Below are 20,471 nucleotides of genomic sequence, written 5' to 3' on the forward strand. Positions count from 1 at the left end.
GAACGGCGATACAAGCATTGTTAAGTGTGAAAGCATAAAATGAAATGTTGCATAAATGGAAACGTGGTTCGGCATAATCTTGAAGTTGCACAAGTGATAGATTTGTTCATTCCCCTCCTCCCCTTAAGGACAGTAACTACATCTTCTGATTGGTAATTATGTGCTGCCCTCTAGAGAGCTTTGCTTTTTGCTTGTGCCAACCCATTTGCAGATGTAAAGGGGATCTTTCTATCGCCTTGTTGCAATCTGATGTTCTCTTGCCTTTTGTTTCTGGTTCACCTTTGTTTTGATTTTGCCATTAACTTTAGAATATTAACCAGAGTCTAGATCTTACTTTTTGACTTCTGCATGCTGGATGGAGATAAGCAACTCACAAGCACTTCCCCAAATTTTGATAAGCACTTCCCCAAATAAGCACTTCCCCAAATTTTGCAGTGCAATTTCCCAGCCAAATACTGCGCACAAAACTGCATATACAAGATCAAAGTGTGCAAATAAATACATATATTAGTAAGTATATATTTACATAATGCATTACAGGTACATTAGGGGAATTGCTTTGTAAAACGAGTGTTTGTTAGTGAAAACTGTATATAAAAATGCGTTTATTCAGAGAAATCTAAACTAAACTGCTTTAAGCCTGCACCAATTGAAATGGATTAAAATTCCCTAGCGCAACAAATCCACTTTCAAAAGGAACAAGGCAGTTTGAAAAGTGGGATTGACAAATGATTTAACAGGAAGCCGTGTAAACACACTGTGAGCAAATCAGGATTAGTGTGCATTGTAAAGCCATCCATAGACAAATTGGAATGAATGCCCTATAAAAACAGGATATAATCTAACTACTGTGTAACGTTTGTGCAAGCAAATCAGGATTAATGCTGAATAAACAGGGGGAGTCCTACTTGGACATGGCTAGTTACCAGGACTTGCCTTTATCAGGGGAGCAGGGAAATAGTGCTAAAAATAGACCACACTGTTTTTGAAACAGCTGGCAATCGATATATCTTCCGAGGGAGTACATATAGGTGGCATACCTCTACCTTCTCACCCAACTGCATTGATGTAATCTACATCTGTCAGTGCGAGAAACAATAGCAGGTTTGGAGACTGCAAGAGACAGAAACTGCATTTGGAGATGGGTGAAGAAAGTGTGAGCAAGCCTGAGCTCTGGAAGACACACTTTCATCTCTTGTCTGGGAATCTGATGACCAACATAGGATTTGCTACTTGCAGGAGTGCTGTGCCGTCTTAATTCTTCTCTGCTCAGTTTGTTCATTTGTAACGTTTAAAAACACCTCAAGTTTTCAGTAATCTCTCCTTCCGAAGGGAACTTAACCCAGGTAAATACACTGGCTCTGAGGCTTCTCACTACTGTCCAAGCATGGACACTCACTGCTTTCCCCGGTGTCGGTTGTGGACCTTTGCCCTGCATCTCCTTTCCTGACACACAGACGCACATGGTCGCCAGCTGATGGGGAATACCCCCCAGCCACCACAGCCATGTACATAACTTCCCACCCAACAAAACCAGGTTCAAATTGGCCAATCAGAGGCCCAGATTGGGGGAGTTTCTTGCTGGCTGGCTGGGCAGCAACGCATAAAGGGCAAAGCTTCTCACTGCTGCCCAGGAATAATAATAATAATAATAATAATAATAATAATAATAATAATAATAATAATAATAATTTATTACTTATACCCCGCCCATCTGGCCGTGCTTCCCCAGCCACTGTGGGCGGCTCCCAACAGAATATTAAAAACATGATAAAACATCAAACATTAAAAGCTTCCCTGAACAGGGCTGCCTTCAGATGTCTTCTAAAAGTAAGAACGTTTATTTCCTTGACATCTGATGGGAGGGTGTTCCACAGGGCTGGCACCACTACCAAGAAGGCCCTCTGCCTTGGTCCCTGTAGCTTCGCTTCTTGCAGTGACGGAACCGCCAGAAGGCCCTTGGAGCTGGACCTCAGTGTCCGGGGTGAACGATGGGGGTGGAGACGCTCCTTCAGGTAAAGAGAGCACATAAGAACATGATCCTTAACAGACCAGGGGAAGCACTTAGGTTGCTATATTGTAAAACATATGTAATTTCCCCTTCAGATAATTTGAATTTTAAAAGTTGGGTCTTTAAGCTTCCCCTTTCATGAGGTTGCTTTGCTTGACAATATTGTTCAGTATGCATATTTCCGTAATGATCTAAACCTCCCTTTCTTCTACAGAGTGATATTGCTACACTTTACTTTAAAGTTGGCGTGAAGAACATCGGCACTGTGTTTCTTCACGCAGATGCTCAGATCCCTGATGAGCGTTTTCTCGTATTAATTAACGACATGCTGGCATCAGGTAAGCAAAAACTCATAAATGCAAAAGAGAGAGAGAGAGAGAGAGAGACTGTTTCTTTTGTACTTTATTTAAATAACATCTTTTAAAGAGACCATTGAAGTCTTCTTGGAGGTTTTTTTCCTTCTTTTTTTTTTTAAGAAACAGAAAAACCCTTCGGTAAATATATTCATGATCAAAACAGTTGAAAAATAGAAGATCCTGAAATGAGCAAAAGGCCACTAGGTTTTGAATAGGCTTCATCAGCGAGGGAGAAAGGTCAGCTGTTGAGATGAGTTATAGGAGCTATTAAGTCACCTTTGTGACACGAGCAGAATAAGCTGCATAACATAATCAACTGCAATCAAGGGGGGGGGGAACGCTGTTTATTATAAAATGCTTCAACTATTTTAATATTTGATATTGTTATAGAAAATGGCACAGCATAAGTCCACACACATTTCACCAGTATAAACCATCTGCATCAATTGATTTGTGGTGCACGTTTCAGAATAACAAAAAAAAAATTGCAGAGGGATTACGTTCCAAATGGTTGGGAACAGGAGCAGGGTGATTCTTGCTCCTCAAATTGCAAAGGTGTCCAAAATTTCTTACGAGAGCACTTCACTCTATTTCCCTTTTATATCACCTATACTGTACTGATATATGTGTGCCTTTTTAACAATGTCAGGTCCGTGAAATTCATCCTGCAGCTGCCTTTTTCTGATTAAGTATATTTATCTCTAAATGTGTGTGTGTGTGTGTGTGTGTGAGTGAGTGAGAGAGAGAGAGAGAGAGAGAGAGAAATAGGGGTGGACAAAGTAGTCTATTTCCAGTCCATGTTAGTTTCATATTTGTTCAGCCTTCATTCCCTCCCATCCCATTTCTGCATGGTGATTCTTTTTTAAAAGAAAAGTCTGCATGAAAATTAATATTTAAATACATATTGCCCTGTAAAATATGCATTTCGCAATATATTTCCTCACCAAGCAAGCACATCTGAATATAATTTTCCCTAAAACAAACTTTGCTTCTTCTTTTTTACAATTTTGGTACACTTGTTGACACCAAGAACAACATCACAAATATGGAGAAATATGAAATGGAAAGGGTAACTGCATTCTGGTACGTAAATTAGTCCAGGAGATGCAGATCAAGTGAGTTCATAACAGAATTGGCAAAGAATGAATTTGTCAAATATTTTGATTTATTTGTTCATTTTATTTATGGCATTGCTACACAACTTAATCATTAATATTTTGAAGCAGTGCAAATAAAATTGCAGATTTTTTTATAACAAAGAACTGTACAAAGAATAAGATTAAAATCATCATAAAACCAGTGCTTTTTTCTGGGGGTACGCAGGGGTACACATACCCCTAAACATTTTGTGAATCTAACTCTAGCATGGTGAATCGTCAGTTCCGTTGCTACCTCCGATGGCGGCCTCATTTCCTGTCACGGTGTTTCCTTAGTCTCAGACGGAAGCGAGCGTTTAATGTGTGAAGTAGGAGTTGGAATCTAGCATGGTGATTGGTCAGTTTCGTTGCTACCACCTTCATTTCCTTTCCCAGTGATTTTCTTGAGTCAAAATGAGAGTACCCCTAAAGGCCCTAAACATTTGGGGGGGGGAGCGCTGCATAAAACCTACCACTTCCTTAAAATGCCTGCTGAAATAAGAAACTCTCTATCATGCACATAAGTTCAGCAAGGGGAGGACCTGTCTAATTTCAGTAGTTACTAGTGGTTATGAGCCACACATGTGAGCCTTCGGGGACTGCTAAGAAACACCCTGCCCAAGATCTCAGTGATTGGTCAGGGATATAAAGGATCAGGCAGTCCTCTAAGCATCCTTACTATAAAATACATTTTATTTGCATATTTCACCAGTGCAAGCATACAGGAAGGGGTCATTGCACGCTGTCCAGAGTTTCTCAACATTTTGAGAGAACCTGAGTTGTTTGCTAGATGTTCTCATGTGTTGCAGTAACCAGGGTGCTTTTTTAAGGTCTCAGAGAGACATGCTGGTTGCAGTTCTGCTATTCATTTGCCAGCTTCGTAAGTTGTGCTTACATGTGACCTACTACTACCCAAGTCCCATGAGATTCTATCTTACACAGAATCACAGAGTTCTGTAGGCTATCTAGGTCAACCCCCTTCTTGAGGCAGACAAGCCAGAACCAGGGTGTTTCAGATAAGATGGATCACCAATCTCTGCTTGAAGACCTCCATCAAGTTTGTTTGTTTGTTTTTTGGTGGTTCAGATTAATTTGGGGTTTGGAGAGCTGTCCAGCTTGGCTTTTGGCAGCCAGAGTTTCAAAATGCAAAGGTGATGGGATACATGCGGAAGGAAGGCATGTTCTGGTTAATGAGGAATTCTGCTTACTCCTCACTCTAGAACACTATGTGAACAAAGTGATTGCACAACATTCAACTTGCAGTACAGGAATGAACAGTCAAAGTTGAAGCAGAATATAGAGATTGCGGATCAGCATTAATGCATTATTAGTATTTTATTTTATTATTCTTTCCACTAAGGAGTGTTCTCCAGTTAGATCTGGAAGAGAGGAAGAGATATAAAGAGGGCGGGGAACAGTCCGAGTATAGCATTAGACTATCTTTGTATTCTCTGAATCTATTGTAAGATATGTTGGTTTTGTGCTTATAATTGAGATGAACAGATGGCGAAGACTTCATTTAAAGTAGTACTGTACACCCATTAAAATAATCTCTGCTGACTGTGTTTCTTCACTAATTGCAACACAGTAACACAGAAGAAAGATCTAGAGTCTTTTCAACCATTTACTATTTTAGGACAATAGTACGATCTTGTCATAAAAAGGAGATCCCCCCCCCAGGATAATAGATGCAGTTCTGCCGTCTGTGGCGAAGTGTACATGAAAGAAACATTCTATCATTATCATTGGAAAGAGACAGTTATTTGCACACATTTGGAAGAAGGGATGGCCTATGTAAAACCTGCTGAAAAAAATCATTCAAATTGTCCAAAATCCCACGTTGCTTTCAATAGGTTTATAGTAAGAGTGCTGGTGATACCTGTGATTTATGATGTAGTCAGTCTGAGTTGTTGTGTGTGTCCTGGACATCAAGATGCTCTGGATCAGCCTAGTATGAGATTCCCAAGGCCAGGTTTGTGCAACTGGCTTTATTAAATGAAAATCTACCTCCATTTACTATAACTTGTCTGCTAAAAATATTGCCGTCCTGCATTCATCAGGCTAAAGTATAGTGACATAAAACAAATATTGTTCAAACAGTGTGCAGCTCAGCAGAAACGGAAGCAACCCACAAGAATGACAGTGGCAGGAAATTATTGGCACCCAAAGCCCTGCATAATCAATAATGTTTTACATTCTCGATATATCAAGAAAGGAGGAAAGAGCAACTATTCACAGATGGCGGTTGGTGGCAGCAACTCACAAGTCAACTGGGGCAACTCCAGGAAAGGCTCTGTTGATGCCTCCTGAAATAAAAGGATTTTCTGCAGAATGCAATTCCTTCAGGAGCTCTTATAGGCAGAGGCAGTTTTTAATGTAATTGAATCCCAGAAGGAATTTTGTTTTGGATTAGCCTCAAGCTCCAGGTCTTTTGCACCAGACCCCGAATCTCTTGCTCTTTCACCCTTTAAAAAAACAAGTTGAGGTTTTGTGCGTGTGTGTGTGTTTTGTTTTTGTTTTTACTTTGCTTAGAGGACAAATTTCCCTCAGGAAGTTGTAGGAATGGGTTTGGGCACAAGGAGAGGCTATATTGTTTAGTTATTAGCTTTTCATGCTCACTCTAGTGAGATCAGCAGAGCTCCATCTTTTGCAGTTTAAACCTGGAAGGTAAGACAAGGTTGATTTAACCTTCTATAAATAATAATCCAAGATACTTTGAGGCAAACTGGATTTTTCTGGTGTTACCCCTTTTCTCTCCCTTTAAAATGATAATCACACACATTGTTTTGTGAATAAGTAAAAGTATCATTTACTTACATAGGTTTTGAAGCCGCAATTACAGTAGCAAAATGAAAGCAGCTTTATAGCTACTATCTAAAATACAAAAGTACAAAATGTATGTTCAAAAATGATGTCTGAGCTCACACGTGGTCAGCTTGGAAGCACGATGAAGGAAAGAGGAGAGGTGCCCAGGCAGAAAGGAAGTATGTAGTGCTACAGCTTCCTGCCTGGGCAGACAAAGGAAGTGATCTCACAGAGTTCTCTCTAGCCAATGTTACAGGAAAGTCTGTGAGCCTCAGCTCCTTCATGTGCCCATCTGACTCAGTAACGTCCCACAGAAGTCAGTCTAAATTTCCATCTAGACATATAAATTAGCATATGCAAATTTCTGCCATTGGCCTGTGCCCTTAGATCCCACACTGTTGAGGGCTTTGCAGAACTCCTTGATGAGGACCTTGAATTTGACTCAGGAGCACACTTGGCAGCTGGCACAGTTTTAGCAGAACTGGCTGAATGTGCTGCTCTCTCCCTTATCCCTCAAGGTGAGCAGGAGCTTTCCTCCCCACAAGCAGCATGCAGTGTGCATTATATAGTCCGTTCCCAAAGATTGCAAAAGCATAGATAAAGGCTGGGATATATATATTCCCCACCACCATCACCACACCCCACCCCCAAATGGGGAGACCTCTATTTGAAACTCTGGCTTCATCAACAAAAACGCTGCTAACCCAAGCAGAGTGGAGAGAAACATGTAGGCTGGAGGGGGAAACCCTAATTAATTGGCACCCCTAATTGGGAACTGTTTGCAAATAAAATGAATAAATAGTAGGGGTGTTAGATTGAGGAAAAAGGCAGGCTGGGAGCCAAAGGACCTCACAATATCACCAACTTTTAGAAAACATTCATTTGGCTAATTTGCGTAACACAATAGAGAAAGGAGGGTTTGATTTTAAGGCATAGCTGCAGTGATTGATTAGATTGATTATTATATTTTTGGCATGTGGGAATGAATAATTGCTGAGAATGGATATAGGAAATATTTTATTGAGAGTGCAATAATGCATAAGTCATGTGAAGCACAGCACAAAAAAGCAACACACAACAACATATAGTGAAAAGGTTTAAATAATAACTAACCCAATCTTGGAAGTGCTCCAGAAAAGAACAGGGAATTGAAAAAGAACTAAACAGAGAATGGTGTTGTTTTTTTAGACAATAGAGAGAGGGAGAAATAGCTGCACATGCTTTTGCATGCATATAGCCCTTTAATTATGAGAATGATTTAAGTTTAGCATCAAGATAACAGAGCCTCATTGTCTATGAATAACCAATATTGAGTTTATTTTATTTTTTATAAATTGAGGCAACGTTCAGTCCTGCAACATTTGGTTCAGTTATCTGTGCAAAATGCTGGTTGAGGGACGTTATCACAGTAGCAGCTACTTTTGTTTTTAAAAACCAAATCACGTAAAATTCAATAACACATTTAATGTAATGTGTGGTTTGGCCTTCACTGGGTGACCTTGGGCCAGTCACTCTCTCTCAGCATGACCTACCTCAGGGGGTTGTTATAGAGCTAAAATGGGTGGGGGGTGGGGGGACGGACCCCATATAGTCTACTTGCAGCTCTTCAGAAGAAGGGCAGTTTGGAAACATAATAATCATGATGAAAAAAACTAGTATCAAGAATTAAAAAAAAATGTAATCTAAACTTCAGATACGAAATTCTACATATAGCTTTTTCTTTTTTGAAGGTGATATCCCTGATTTATTTAATGAAGATGAAGTGGATAGCATAGTATCTTCTACAAGGCTGGAACTGCGGGGGCTTGGCCAGGCTGATTCAAAAGAGAACTGCTGGCAATTTTTTATTGACCGAATTCGTCGGCAACTAAAGGTAAACATGGAAAACGAATATGAGGGGGGAAACGTTCAACATGTAACTGCTGCAAGGCGATGCATGCAGAATGAATTCTCATAATAAACACCATATTTGTGGCAGATTATCTTTGTTAGTGAGGGGAGAAATCGATAGATGGATTTTGTTTTAATGTACCGCATCAAGTTATTGGATGCCTGAAGAACATCCTAACCTTTTAATCTGTACACATTAAGTGCAGAACCAGAGTGAATTATGGAAGCTCAATTGGGATCATAGCATTGCATCCTTTCCCCCCCCCCTCCCCTGGAAAAGAAGAAAAGCAGCACTGAGAAGGCAAAATGATAATTACCATTGATTTTTTTAAAAAAGGAAAATTTAGTATCTTCTACAGTTATAAATCTCTTGGGACAAATGCAGAGGCAATAAGTAGAATCAAACGTGTACCAGTAATTTTTCATATACAAATAGTTCACTGAATTATTATTCTAGATCACTTATGGGACTAAAAACTTCCAGAGGGGTAACTGCGTTAGTCAGTTGCAGAAAAACCATAAAAGGATCTTGTAGCACCTTAAAATCTGCTGTATTTATCATGGCGTCAGTGGCAGAGCATACCTTCCCGGGGGTGGGGTGGGGGTGACATGGAGGGAGCCTCACCGTGTGTGCTGGAGCCCAGTAGAGGAGAGGGGTGGCAAGGCTGCCGCTGCCTCTCCGCCTCCAGGTCAGGCTTGACTTGAGAGTGGAGTTGCGGCCAGCCGGCTGGCAACATTAGGTTGTTGTGCGAGGAAGCTGCCCCCACGGCTCCCTCGCACACCAGTGCCACCCCCTGAAGTTCCAACCTGGGCGCAGTTTACCTCCCCACGGCTCTGACTTCAATGAGGCTGTCTGTCGTTGGGGCACTTGGTCACACCACCTCAAAAAATGCACCCAGGGCCATGACTCCCCCCCCCCAATGCTACACCACTGCATGGCATAAACTTTCATGGACTAGAGTCCATTTCATTGGATGTCTGAAGGATTATTCCCAACTGGGAGTTGTATATAATGTTCAGGAATGAGGGGGAGTCAACTACTAATGCAGTGCAAAAAGTAGAGCGTGAGACTGCCGCTCTGCCGAGGTTCTGCCAAGGCTTCGGGAAACCTATTCCTCCCCCGGTTGCAGCAAGAGCTGAGAAAACAAGGAGAGTCCTTTTTAATGAGTTGTATTCAATCCTAATAGCGAGAGACCAAACAACGCAATGAGCCTCAACAACGGCGTTGCTCCAAAGTGGGCTCCTCCTTCTAGCAACAACATCTCGCTTTACGGCGGCTGCTTCCGGCCAAATGCCTCTTGATTCCGTAGTTCCTGCGCCCTTAATGAACGCCGAGTTCTGGGAGAAGGGGGATCAGAAATACTCTCCAGTGACAACGTGTCAGCTGGCTGCCCTGCCGCAATGCACCCCCCCCCCCAATTTCTTCTAACACTTCCCAACTATTTTGTTTGTCTCTCTCCGAGCTGTGATCTTCCTCAAACCCCTGCTGTAAATCAATGCTGCATTCTTCTTCTCCTGCAGCATCTGGAGAAGGGGGGGGTGATCTCCACTACTCCTCATCTGTCTCACCTTCTTGAGTCCAGTCTCTGACATGCCCCCATCTCTGGGGTGGTATTCAGATAAGGGCTCCTCCACACTTAGCTTTGCATTGCATTTCTAGGCAGCGGCATAGGTTTTCCAGGTCTGTGTCTGAGGGCTTTTTTTTTAATTCCCTGGTGACTAAGGGCTCATGCACACTTCAACTAGTCCTAGAAAGCAGACGTCCAAGCGGTACCACCCTTTCCCCACTCCTTTCCCAGGGAATATCCTCTCTTTAGCGTTAAATTGGAGGAAACGTCCAGCCAGTAAAAACCCGAATTGCCACTTGGGACGACTGAGTACTAAAAAGTGGTCTCTCCCCCTCTCCAGAAGTGTGGATGAGCCCTAAGGGCCATTGATTTCAATGGGGCTACTCTTGAGTAAAATGCAGTTGATACTGGAAACTGCCCTTGTGATCCTTGGATGAAGGGCGGTATGGAAATTTAATGCAGTTTTCTGTTGGATATTTCTAAGCTGTTGTAAGCTCCCCTGAGTGTTGTGGCTGCAATAGAAGGGAGCGATATGCATTTTCCAAATAAGCCAGATAATATTTCAACACCTAAGGTCTGTGTGTCGCAACATCCTTGGGTGTGCTGTGTGTAGCACATTACTAAGCACATTAATTTCTTGCCTGTTGAGCTCCATCCAGCTCACTCTCTTGTACAGTTCTTGTGTTAGCCACGTGTGACCTTGCCACTTCCTACTAGAGGTCTGATCAATACCTGCTTGCTCCTTCCATTCTTCAGATGATGGATAGCTTTGGTAACTCTTTAATCTTTATTGGCCTTCTATCAAATCCTTCATGGTGACCTTCATTGGTAATTCTGGGGAAGTTCCTAACCTAAGGACCGCCTAAAGCAAATGCTTGCTTGTTTAACCTATCTTCAGTATTCTGAAATTGCAAAGCATATACTGTACATAGAACCAGCAGGTTTTATAGCCACTGATTCTCAAATCATGCTTGACAAGTTTTTTTTAAAATTAATCTTCTTTCATAGAATCAGAATTGTAGAGTTGGAAGGGATCCCGTGGGTCATCTAGTCCAACCCCCTGCAATGCAGGAATCTCAATTAGATCATACATGACAGGTGGCCATCCAACCTCTGCTTAAAAACCCCCAAGGAATGAGAGCCCACTACATCTCACAGGAGTCTGTTCCACTGGGGAACAGCTCTTACTGTCAGAATGTTCTTCTTGATGTTTAGTAAGAATATCCAGTTCCAGCCAATATCCATCATTCCATCAGTTGGGCTATACTGGTGCTCATAAGCCCTTAGGAAAGTTTGTGTGCACAAGGAAATAGCACGCACCACTTTTTCTTATGAAATATTTCTATTGCTCGTGCCAGATTACTACTGTTTTAATTAATGTGTGTTAAGTTACTGTTGGTACTGTTGGTTACAGTAAGGTACAGATATCTACTATCTGAAAAGCAAGGAGAATGTAATACAGTGGTACCTTGGTTTAAGAACAGCTTAATTTATGAACAGCTTCGATTAAGAACACTGCAAACCCGGAAGTAGGTGTTTTGGTTTGTGAACTTTGCCTTGGAAGCAGAACATGTTCCGCTTCCTGTTGAGTGTGTTCCATTTGTAAATTGAGTCCCCCGCTGCTATGGGAAAGCACGCCTTGGTTTAAGAACGCCTTGGTTTAAAAACGGACTTCCGGAATGGATTAAGTTCATAAACCAAGGTACCACTGTATGTAATTATTTTTCACAACAAAAAGCAGAGTTCTGTACTGTCACTTTTGTAGCATTGGGAAGTGTGGTGTGACAAAGGTCATATCATAGGGGAGCAGCCCCTTTACCTTTGCTGCTACTTCCCTTGCGTACCCCATGTGATGTTAAATCCAAATGGCTTCAGAGGAGCAATTTGCTTCAGCACTGCAGCAGAAGGTAAAGGTAAAGGGACCCCTGACCATTAGGTCCAGTCGCAAACAACTCTGGGGTTGCGGTGCTCATCTCGCTTTAGTGGCCGAGGGAGCCGGGGTACAGCTTCTGGGTCATGTGGCCAGCATAACTAAGCCGCTTCTGGCGAACCAGAGCAGCGCACAGAAACACCGTTTACCTTCCCACTGGAGCGGTACCCATTTATCTACTTGCACTTTGATGTGCTTTCGAACTGCTAGGTGGGCAGGAGCAGGGACAAGCAACGGGGGCTCACCCCGTCGCTGGGATTCGAACCCCCGACCTGATTGGCAAGCCCTAGACTCTGTGGTTTAACCCACAGCCCCACAGCAGGAGGTTAATCCCCCCTCTCTCTTTCTGTTGTGATCCCAATAATCATCACACACACACACCAGCTGCTATTTTGCATTTTAAAAAAAAATGTGTCAAAAAATTAGACATCATGTCTAATTTGACCCAACATAAGACTTGGTGTGGGTGGTGTATAATATACTTAAGGGAAATTAGAAATGAGGCCTGTGGATTTCATTAAAGGCCTCCTATATTTCATCCATTGTGATAAAACACTTCTGCCCCACCTGAGAAGGCATCACCAGTTTAAAACTATGTGGGTACATTGATATTTCATTATTCAATACATGCATATTTAAAGCACTCTCACCATTGCTAGCTTCAAGCATCAGAGCCCAAGTGACGAGGGCATGGTCTAGCCAAAGTCAAGCACTTCAATTCTCATAGATTTGGGAAAGCCATTGCTGTCACCTTAACATTTATATAATTTCATGGTTTCAAAGCACTGTATAGAATGCATTATCTAGCGGTACTTTACAGGGATGCTATATAAATTGACATTATTATCCCCATATTGCAGGTGTGTATGTGTGTGTGTGTGCGTGTTAGGAGTTGGGTGGCTGAGAGTGACTTGCCTAAGATTATCTAGTGTAGGCATGTCCAAAGTCCGTTTCGGGGGCTAATAATCCGGTTCCCCTGTCTGTTTAATCCGGCCCCTGTGTCAGTTTATTTCCTGGGGTAGAATCCTAAAAAAACCTCAGCAACTTCAGTCCTAAAAAAAAGGTCAACAACTTTGGTTGGCCCTTTGGCCCTTCATCAAATCTTTCCCCCTTTGTTAAAAGTTTGGACGCCACTGATCTAGTGAGTCCATGGCGCAATCTGCTTTGTAGCCTAGTCTTTTTAGCCATTGTTGCACACCAGCTCTCTAGATGCAGCTGTTTGTTGAACCCAGTGGAACTTAAAAGTGCTTAACTTTGGCTGGATTGTGTCTTTAGTATTATTGAGCAGCTCTGTCTATAAGGTCACAGAGAGTTCTACTGGCTACCATAGACCGAGAATCCTGAATGGATTGTAAGTGCACAGCTGGGAATGGGAATGTGTTGAGCTGACTGATTTAGGGAAGCACATTTTGAAGTTTTACTTGGTGTGTCCAACTAATTAATTATCTGAATGGTACCATTAGTCTTCCGACGTTAATTTAAAGCCTGGTTAATTACTGAAGACTCTCTCATGGGTACGGTTTTTGCTTCCCAGGTTGTGTTATGCTTCTCCCCGGTGGGTTTCACCCTGAGAGCAAGAGCGAGGAAATTTCCAGCCCTCGTCAATTGCACTGCCATTGACTGGTTCCATGCTTGGCCCCTGGCCGCTCTCCAGTCCGTTAGCACCAGCTTCATTGACAAGATGGATTTACTTGATGTAAGTACAGCTTGTTTTGCTGCCGTGGGTTTTGTGCATGAATTCTGAAAATGCTCCATTTTGCAGAACTAGCCACCTTTTGTCGCTATGGAACCCACAACTGTTTACTGTTGCCTCTTCAAAACCGCGCTTCACTGGGGGAAATTAGACATTAGTTATTGGTTTGGATATTACTTATCTGGAGATCCTGCGATTGGAACAGAAAGCATGATATATAGTTCAATAGACAAATGCAACTTTCTGTCTCAACCACAGGATCTCCAGATAGCTAATCAATGGGTTTTTTAAAAAAATAAAAATAAAAAATCAAGATAAAATGATAAAAGTAGCATGACAAATAGAATTGCCAGGAGAAATAGCAGGAGATTCAGGAGAACAAAAATAAGTACTTCATTGCATAGCTACAGTGTAACTGGATTGGGATAACCTGGCCATTGTAGTCCATGCATTGGTAACTGGATTGCTGTGATGCGTTTTAGCTGGGGTTGCTGTTGTGCCTGGTCCAGGTAGAATCATAGAATTGTAGCGTTGCAAAGGGCCATCTAGTCCATGCAGAATGCAATGGCTGGGCTGCTGTTGGGGGAACATGGTTGACACCTCTGCTAAAACAAGAGCACTGGCTACCCACATCCTACTTGACCAGGTGCAAGGTTCTTGTGCTAATATGCAAAGTCCTGATTGACTTGGGTCCAGGAAACCTTTAGGACCAACCAGGTGAGTCCTTCTATTGTAGACTGATCATGGTAATCATCTGGCAGAGTGCACCTGCTCACCTTCATCCATTGTTCCCCTTCCCTCTCTTTCTCTCTATGGGGGATGCAGGTGGTGCTGTTGTCTAAACCACTGAGCCTCTTGGGCATGCCAATAAAAAAGGGGTTCGAATCCCCATGATGGGGTGAGCTCCCATTGCTCTGTCTCACCTCCTGCCAACCTAGCAATTCGAAAGCACGTCAAAAGTGCAAGTAGATAAATGGGCACTGCTGTGGCGGGAAGGTAAATGGCGTTTCCATGCGCTCTGGCCTCCATCACGGTGTTGCGTTGTGCCAGAAGCAGTTTAGTCATGCTGGCCACATGACCTGGAAAGCTATCTGTGGACAAACGCCGGCTCCCTCAGCCTGAAAGCAAGATGACCGCCGCAACCCCATAGTTGCCTTTGACTGGACTTAACCGTCCAGGGGTCCTTTATCTTTTACCTTTTACCTTTCTCTCTCTCTTTCTCTGTCTTCCTCCTCACTTTCATTCGTTGCTTCCACACAGTCAAAATGTTGACTGCAAGCACCTTGGCACCAGAAGCAGACTTTTTAATTATTATTTAGGATCCTCTGCAAAGCACCATGTATGCCAGTGGCATAGTATGATGTAGCGGGAATAACCTCATGGGATGCAGGAGAGGTCAGTCTGATTTTCCTTTCAGCTAGGACTGGCCCAAGACATTAGGCTGCCTGAGGTGAAGGGGCAAGATGGCACCCCGGCCAGTTCCACATACAGAAACCAACTCTGATGAATCTTACTTCAACATTGGTGATTGGGACATTTATTTTGTTTACACCCTAGCATCCTCCATCACTCCCGATGCAGCAGGCCAGATTAAAAGGCTCATGTGGCAACAGAGAGGAATGACTGGGGAATGCTGTGGTACAGTGGTTCAGAGCGGTAGACTCATAATCTGGTGAACCGGGTTCGCGTCTCTGCTCCTCCACACGCAGCTGCTGGGTGACCTTGGGCTAGTCATACTTCTCTGAGGTTTCTCAGCCCCACTCACCTCACAGAGTGTTTGTTGTTGGGGAGGAAGGGAAAGGAGAATGTTATCCGCTTTGAGACAACTTTGGGTAGTGATAAAGCGGGATATCAAATCCAAACTCTTCTTCTCTGAGGTGGTTGCTTCACTCTATCTAATGGTTGGGTTTCTGCTGCTTTCAGCTATTCAGTTATGTGCTGTCCAAATAAAATGGAACCAGAATGGAGTTCTGGGGCTGTCAGCAATAATGAGGAGTAATTGGGTATTATCTGAAAAAGAAAATAAACCATTAAAAAAAAAAGAAGCAATAGGAATCTCTAGGATACGGTAGTAGAATATCACCATTTGGACCAATTACACAGAAAACAATAACCCAGTTCTCTAGGGCCTGTGAGCATTCTCAGGCACAGCATGATCTCAAGTTGAATCAAATTGTTCTTACTTTGTAAGTAAGTCTAAGCCAGACTGCTGCTTAATGACAGTATTAAGCTACAAAAGTCTTTCATTCCATCTAGGTCTAACCTAATGAATTTGCTGCTAACATAAAAGCAAAAATGAATGGCAGTTTCCTCCATTAAAAGCAATTTCCTATCCTAAGGGAAAAGTTTACTTATTTCTCGTACCATATTTTTCAGTAGCATTAACATCGTGAAAATAGAGCAATTACCTTTAAATTACAGAGCTAAATATTGTGTCACCGTTATAAAGAAAATGGTATTGTTGCATGCTACTGCATTTATTTATTTATTTATTTGCTTCATAAAAGCCACATTTCCAGCATTTCAATCTCAGCAAGGTTTCTTTTGTCAACAAGCTACCATTTCAACTAAATTAAGTAATAGTCTTCATGCTGTATTTTGTGCAGAGAGATTGTACGCAAGTAGCACATAATCCTTCAAAAGATTTTTTTCTTATTTGGAGCAGACTTCCTTATCTGCAAATTAATCCCGTGCAAACCATAACAAACAATAATATAATTAGCAGTTATGTCAGCCTCTTCTTTTGCATGTGATTCCTCAAATTCCGCTACTACTATTTTTATTATTATTATTGTAGTGGTGGTTATTTATAGCTCAGTCGGTAGGGTATGAGAAGCTTAATCTCAGGGTTGCGGGTTTGAGCCCCACATTGGGGAAAAGTTTCCTGCATTGCAGGGGGTTGGACTAGATGAGCCAGTGTGGTGTAGTGGTCAAGAGTGGTAGACTCGTAATCTGGGGGACCAGGTTCGTGTCTCCGCTCCTCCACATGCAGCTGCTGGGTGACCTTGGGCTAGTCACACTTCTCTGAAGTCTCTCAGCCCCACTCACCTCACAGAGTGTTTGTTGTGGGAGAGGAAGGGAAAGGAGAATGTTAGCCGCTTTGAGACTCCTTCGGGTAGTGATAAAGTGGGATATCAAATCCAAACTCTTCTTCTCTTCTTCTTCTTCTTCTTCTTCTTCTTCTTCTTCCCTTCCAACTGTACAATTCTATGATTCTGTGGTTGTTATATGCAAACTTACTGACTTTCTTATGGGTATATCAAAAACAAAAGGGTACATCAAAGTGACTTTATTAGCGGATATTCTGTAAGTGAGTTAGCCAAGAACACCGTGATTTGGGGGAGAATCTGAAAACTGGACATTTACACATCTCTCTTTCATGTATATTCCAGGATGTTTAGGGTACTTCTAGGCCAGCTAAAGTGCTGGAATTTTGTGTGTGTGCACAGGGCAAGTATTTTGTTTGGAGCCTTTGCATAGAAAGGTGTGATAGAGATGTTTGAATCAGTGAATTAATAAGAAGGTGTGAATACGAGGGGGAAAGTTTGAAAAGGTTAGGAATTGATATATGGTGGCTCCATTTCAATGTTAATTCACGACTTCATAAGCCATGGTTTTTGAAGTGGTGGAGGAGCACCATGGCTATGTGTTCCTCTGCTTACTTCTCTCCTTTTCCCATTGCTTGCTGGTTTTGATTCAGATATCCTGGCTTCCATTAAACCACAGTTCCCCATTATGGGTACTGCCACAAGGCAATCCACTTCTCCGTGGGTTGTTTTTTTATAATTTGCCCTGCTGAAGCATTAAATAAATGAAAAATGTTTTATTCCAAAGCAAAAAAGGAGGTAATTATTATTATTATTATTATTATTATTATTATTATTATTATTTAGGAGAAATAATGGGATTGCTAGGATCACTTCTATTCTAGGAAGCCAACCCAAGTTATCCACCAGTAGGGACCAGCTGGTTAACAGTTGAGCTTAGAAGCAGTAGGTATTATTTTCTTCTGCCATGTTCTCTAGGTGCAGGAAAGTTTCTTGCATATATATGGTAGGTGTCTTGTGAACCCCTACCACAATTTGAAGTAGCACCAACCAGATAAAGGCTTAGCTACCCCGCCTCTGTGTGTCATGTATTCTGTATTGTGACCTCATTTTGGGTGAGATTAAAAATTACTCTGTGTGTGTGTGTGTGTGTGTGTGTGTGTGTGTGTGTTTCAATGCCTTTACACAACCGCAAGCTTTGAAATGAAGTGACCACAACAATTTAACTGGAGCAGACCTTTCCTACAATTTCAGTGTTTCCTTCCCTTTAATGATTATGTTGCATTTGCAAAAGCTGCCCTTGTCTGCAAGACCCAGCATTGATGGGAAACATTCTTGTCAACGCCTCTCAAACTCAATAATCATATTGGTGATCCAACCCCATAGATTTCTGACTTAACTCAGGAAATATTAACTTAAAACGTCAGAATTCAAGCAGGTTTTAGATCACTTGACATCAGCAGACCCCCTTCCTTTGCAAATGATGTCAGGAATTCGACTTAGAGGTTACATTTAACTTGCAGTTAAAAGTATGGGGAGTTTTTTAAACATTTAACTTATAGTGTATATTAGTAGGAAACTAAGTTGAGCAGAACCCATTAATGTCACAGTGATCGGTTACCAATGGAAATAAATAATTCATGATGAAGGGAATTAGTCTAATTAGCAGGCAGTTTGAGTCCTTTGATAAAACCCAGCTCTAATTCCGTGAAGGGCAGGAAATGCTGTCATCAGTCAGCCCTGAAAAGATTAGCATCTATTATGAATGAGGTTAGACACCCTCGTGAAGTCATGTGTGTCCTGGAGACAAACTTAATATGTTCCAGAATAGGGCACAGTTTGTCTCACCAACACATCATGAGTCCTACTGGGCTATTGTATGTAGTAACAAGTAAAAGATCACTGCACTTTCGCATCATTCTCCCCCTGTCCATCATGCTGACAACTGTGCAAATACATTTTCCATGCAAAGCAGGGAATGTGCTCAGAAGACTTGTAAATTCGCAGGAGGCGTCAGGGGAAATGTGTTCCCGGGTTTCAAGAACCGAAAGGTGAAATGCATGTGAGCACATCAAAATAGTATTTTATGTGAGATTAAGGATTTCAAAATACAACAAGGGTGTATCTTGCCTCTAATATGCATGCAGTAGGCCTATCCCTGCCTTTTTTAAAAGAATGTGGGCACATGGTTTTTTCTCTCAACAACCCTCTATAGCAGGGGTGAGCAACCTTTTTCAGCCGTGAGCCGGTCCACTGTTCCTCAGACAATGTGGTGGGCCGGACTATATTGTGAAAAAAAAATATGAACGAATTCCTATGCCCCACAAATAACCCAGAGATGCATTTTAAATAAAAGCACATATTCTACTCAAGTAAAAACACCAGGCATGCCCCATAAATAACTCAGAGATGCATTTTAAATAAAAGGACACATTCTACTCATGTAAAAACATGCTGATTCCTGGACATCTGTGAGCCAGATTGAGAAGGCGATTGGGCCAGATCCGGTCCACGGGCCTTAGGTTGCCTACCCCTGCTCTATAGCATCTACTACTTGGATTTTTGGCATGTGATTTCCCGGTCTCCGATCTTACAACTTACAAGTTTCCTCTTATACCAGGGGTAGGCAACCTAAGGCCTGAGGGCCGGACGCAGTCCAATCTCCTTTTCAATCCGGCCCGCGGACGGTCCGGGAATCAGCGTGTTTTTACATGAGTAGAATGTGTCCTTTTATTTAAAATGCATCTCTGGCTTATTTGTGGGACATAGGGATTTGTTCATATTTTTTTTCAAAATTTAGTCCGGCCCACCACATGGTGTGAGGGACGGTGGACCGTCCCACGGCTGAAAAAGGTTGCTGACCCCTGTCTTATACTCTGTTCATAGAAATGTTGTTGTAGTGCAATTGTAAGGTCACTCATGTTGCCGACACACATTTAAAACTTTCCCAGTTACAGTACTAAGGTTAGAGGGGTGGGTGGTGTGTTTTTTTTTTTTTGGTTTTTTTTAAAAGAAGCAGTCTACCATAAGGAAAAACAATTCAGTGCAAAGAAGAACATTTCTTTTTAGTGCAAGCCAGTCCCACTGAAGCCAATGGGAGTAATTTCCCAGGGCTGGAGGCTGCACCATTTCTTAAAATCTTTGATATAAGGCATTTAAACTTACCGGTAATTCAAAATAGCTCCAGAATCCTCATATCTGAAACCTACATGCTAATGCAACATCAGCTGTGTTTCCATTTTTACTTATGAGCTTTTTTTTTCAAATTACATGTTTCTGTCTTGCAGTTTGATACACTAATGAAAAAAACTCCACTCTTTTGAGTTATTGTATTGCCTGTCTTTGTTGTAGGAAATTTATTTCTCTTTTGGTTATGCTAATTTGAGTAGACAACAAAGCCTTTTTTGGTATTTCATCTTCCCGCCTTGAAATAATTAACATACTAGAAATATACTGGGTGCCATAGATACTGGGTAGAAGATTACATTCAGAGGTCTGAACAGCACTTAACAGGCTGACAATTGCTACTAAGAAATCTCGCTATTCAAAAGTAGATTTTTAAAAGGTAACAACAATAAGTTGCTAATAATCTTTTGGATGATGTGCATTAAAAGCATATCATCCAAAAGATTAAAATAAAGTGGATGAGATTTGTGTAGTCAGCTCGGTAATTGATACGAATAGAAACAGCAATCTGGAATAAGCATGTCTGACAACCTCGGGAGGAATCTCACTTATGCAATCGTGTATACAGATGTCATGATGAGAATTCGAGGAAATGTGCTCACATGTGAACACCAATTATCAAATGTTCATAAGCAGCCATTCTCATGACAGACCCTCCAAGTGTCCCTATTTTCCAGGGACAGTCCCGAATTTACAGAAGTCTCCCAGTTTCTGATTTGACCGTGAAATGTCCTTCTTTTCCTTAGGGCGTCCCTATTTTTATTAGAGAAATGTTGGAGGGTATGGAGTTATGTGACCCCTGAGCCATCTGGAGGCAGCCCTGTATTGGTTTTTTTTTTTTTTTTTAAA

General features: G+C 41.9%; 1 protein-coding gene across 1 annotated transcript in view; it reads left to right on the forward strand.

The window, feature by feature from the left end:
* Positions 1-20,471, forward strand: part of LOC117057138 (dynein heavy chain 11, axonemal-like) — a 205,127-nt gene that overhangs the window by 101,053 nt on the left and 83,603 nt on the right. The window contains exons 38-40 of the mRNA XM_033167945.1: positions 2,226-2,349; positions 8,039-8,181; positions 13,231-13,392. Coding sequence (XP_033023836.1) covers positions 2,226-2,349; positions 8,039-8,181; positions 13,231-13,392 — 429 coding nt within the window. The remainder of the gene's footprint in view (positions 1-2,225; positions 2,350-8,038; positions 8,182-13,230; positions 13,393-20,471) is intronic.

The sequence above is a fragment of the Lacerta agilis genome, chromosome 1, assembly GCF_009819535.1.
Source record: "Lacerta agilis isolate rLacAgi1 chromosome 1, rLacAgi1.pri, whole genome shotgun sequence".
In the NCBI taxonomy this organism is placed as follows: Eukaryota; Metazoa; Chordata; class Lepidosauria; order Squamata; family Lacertidae; genus Lacerta; species Lacerta agilis.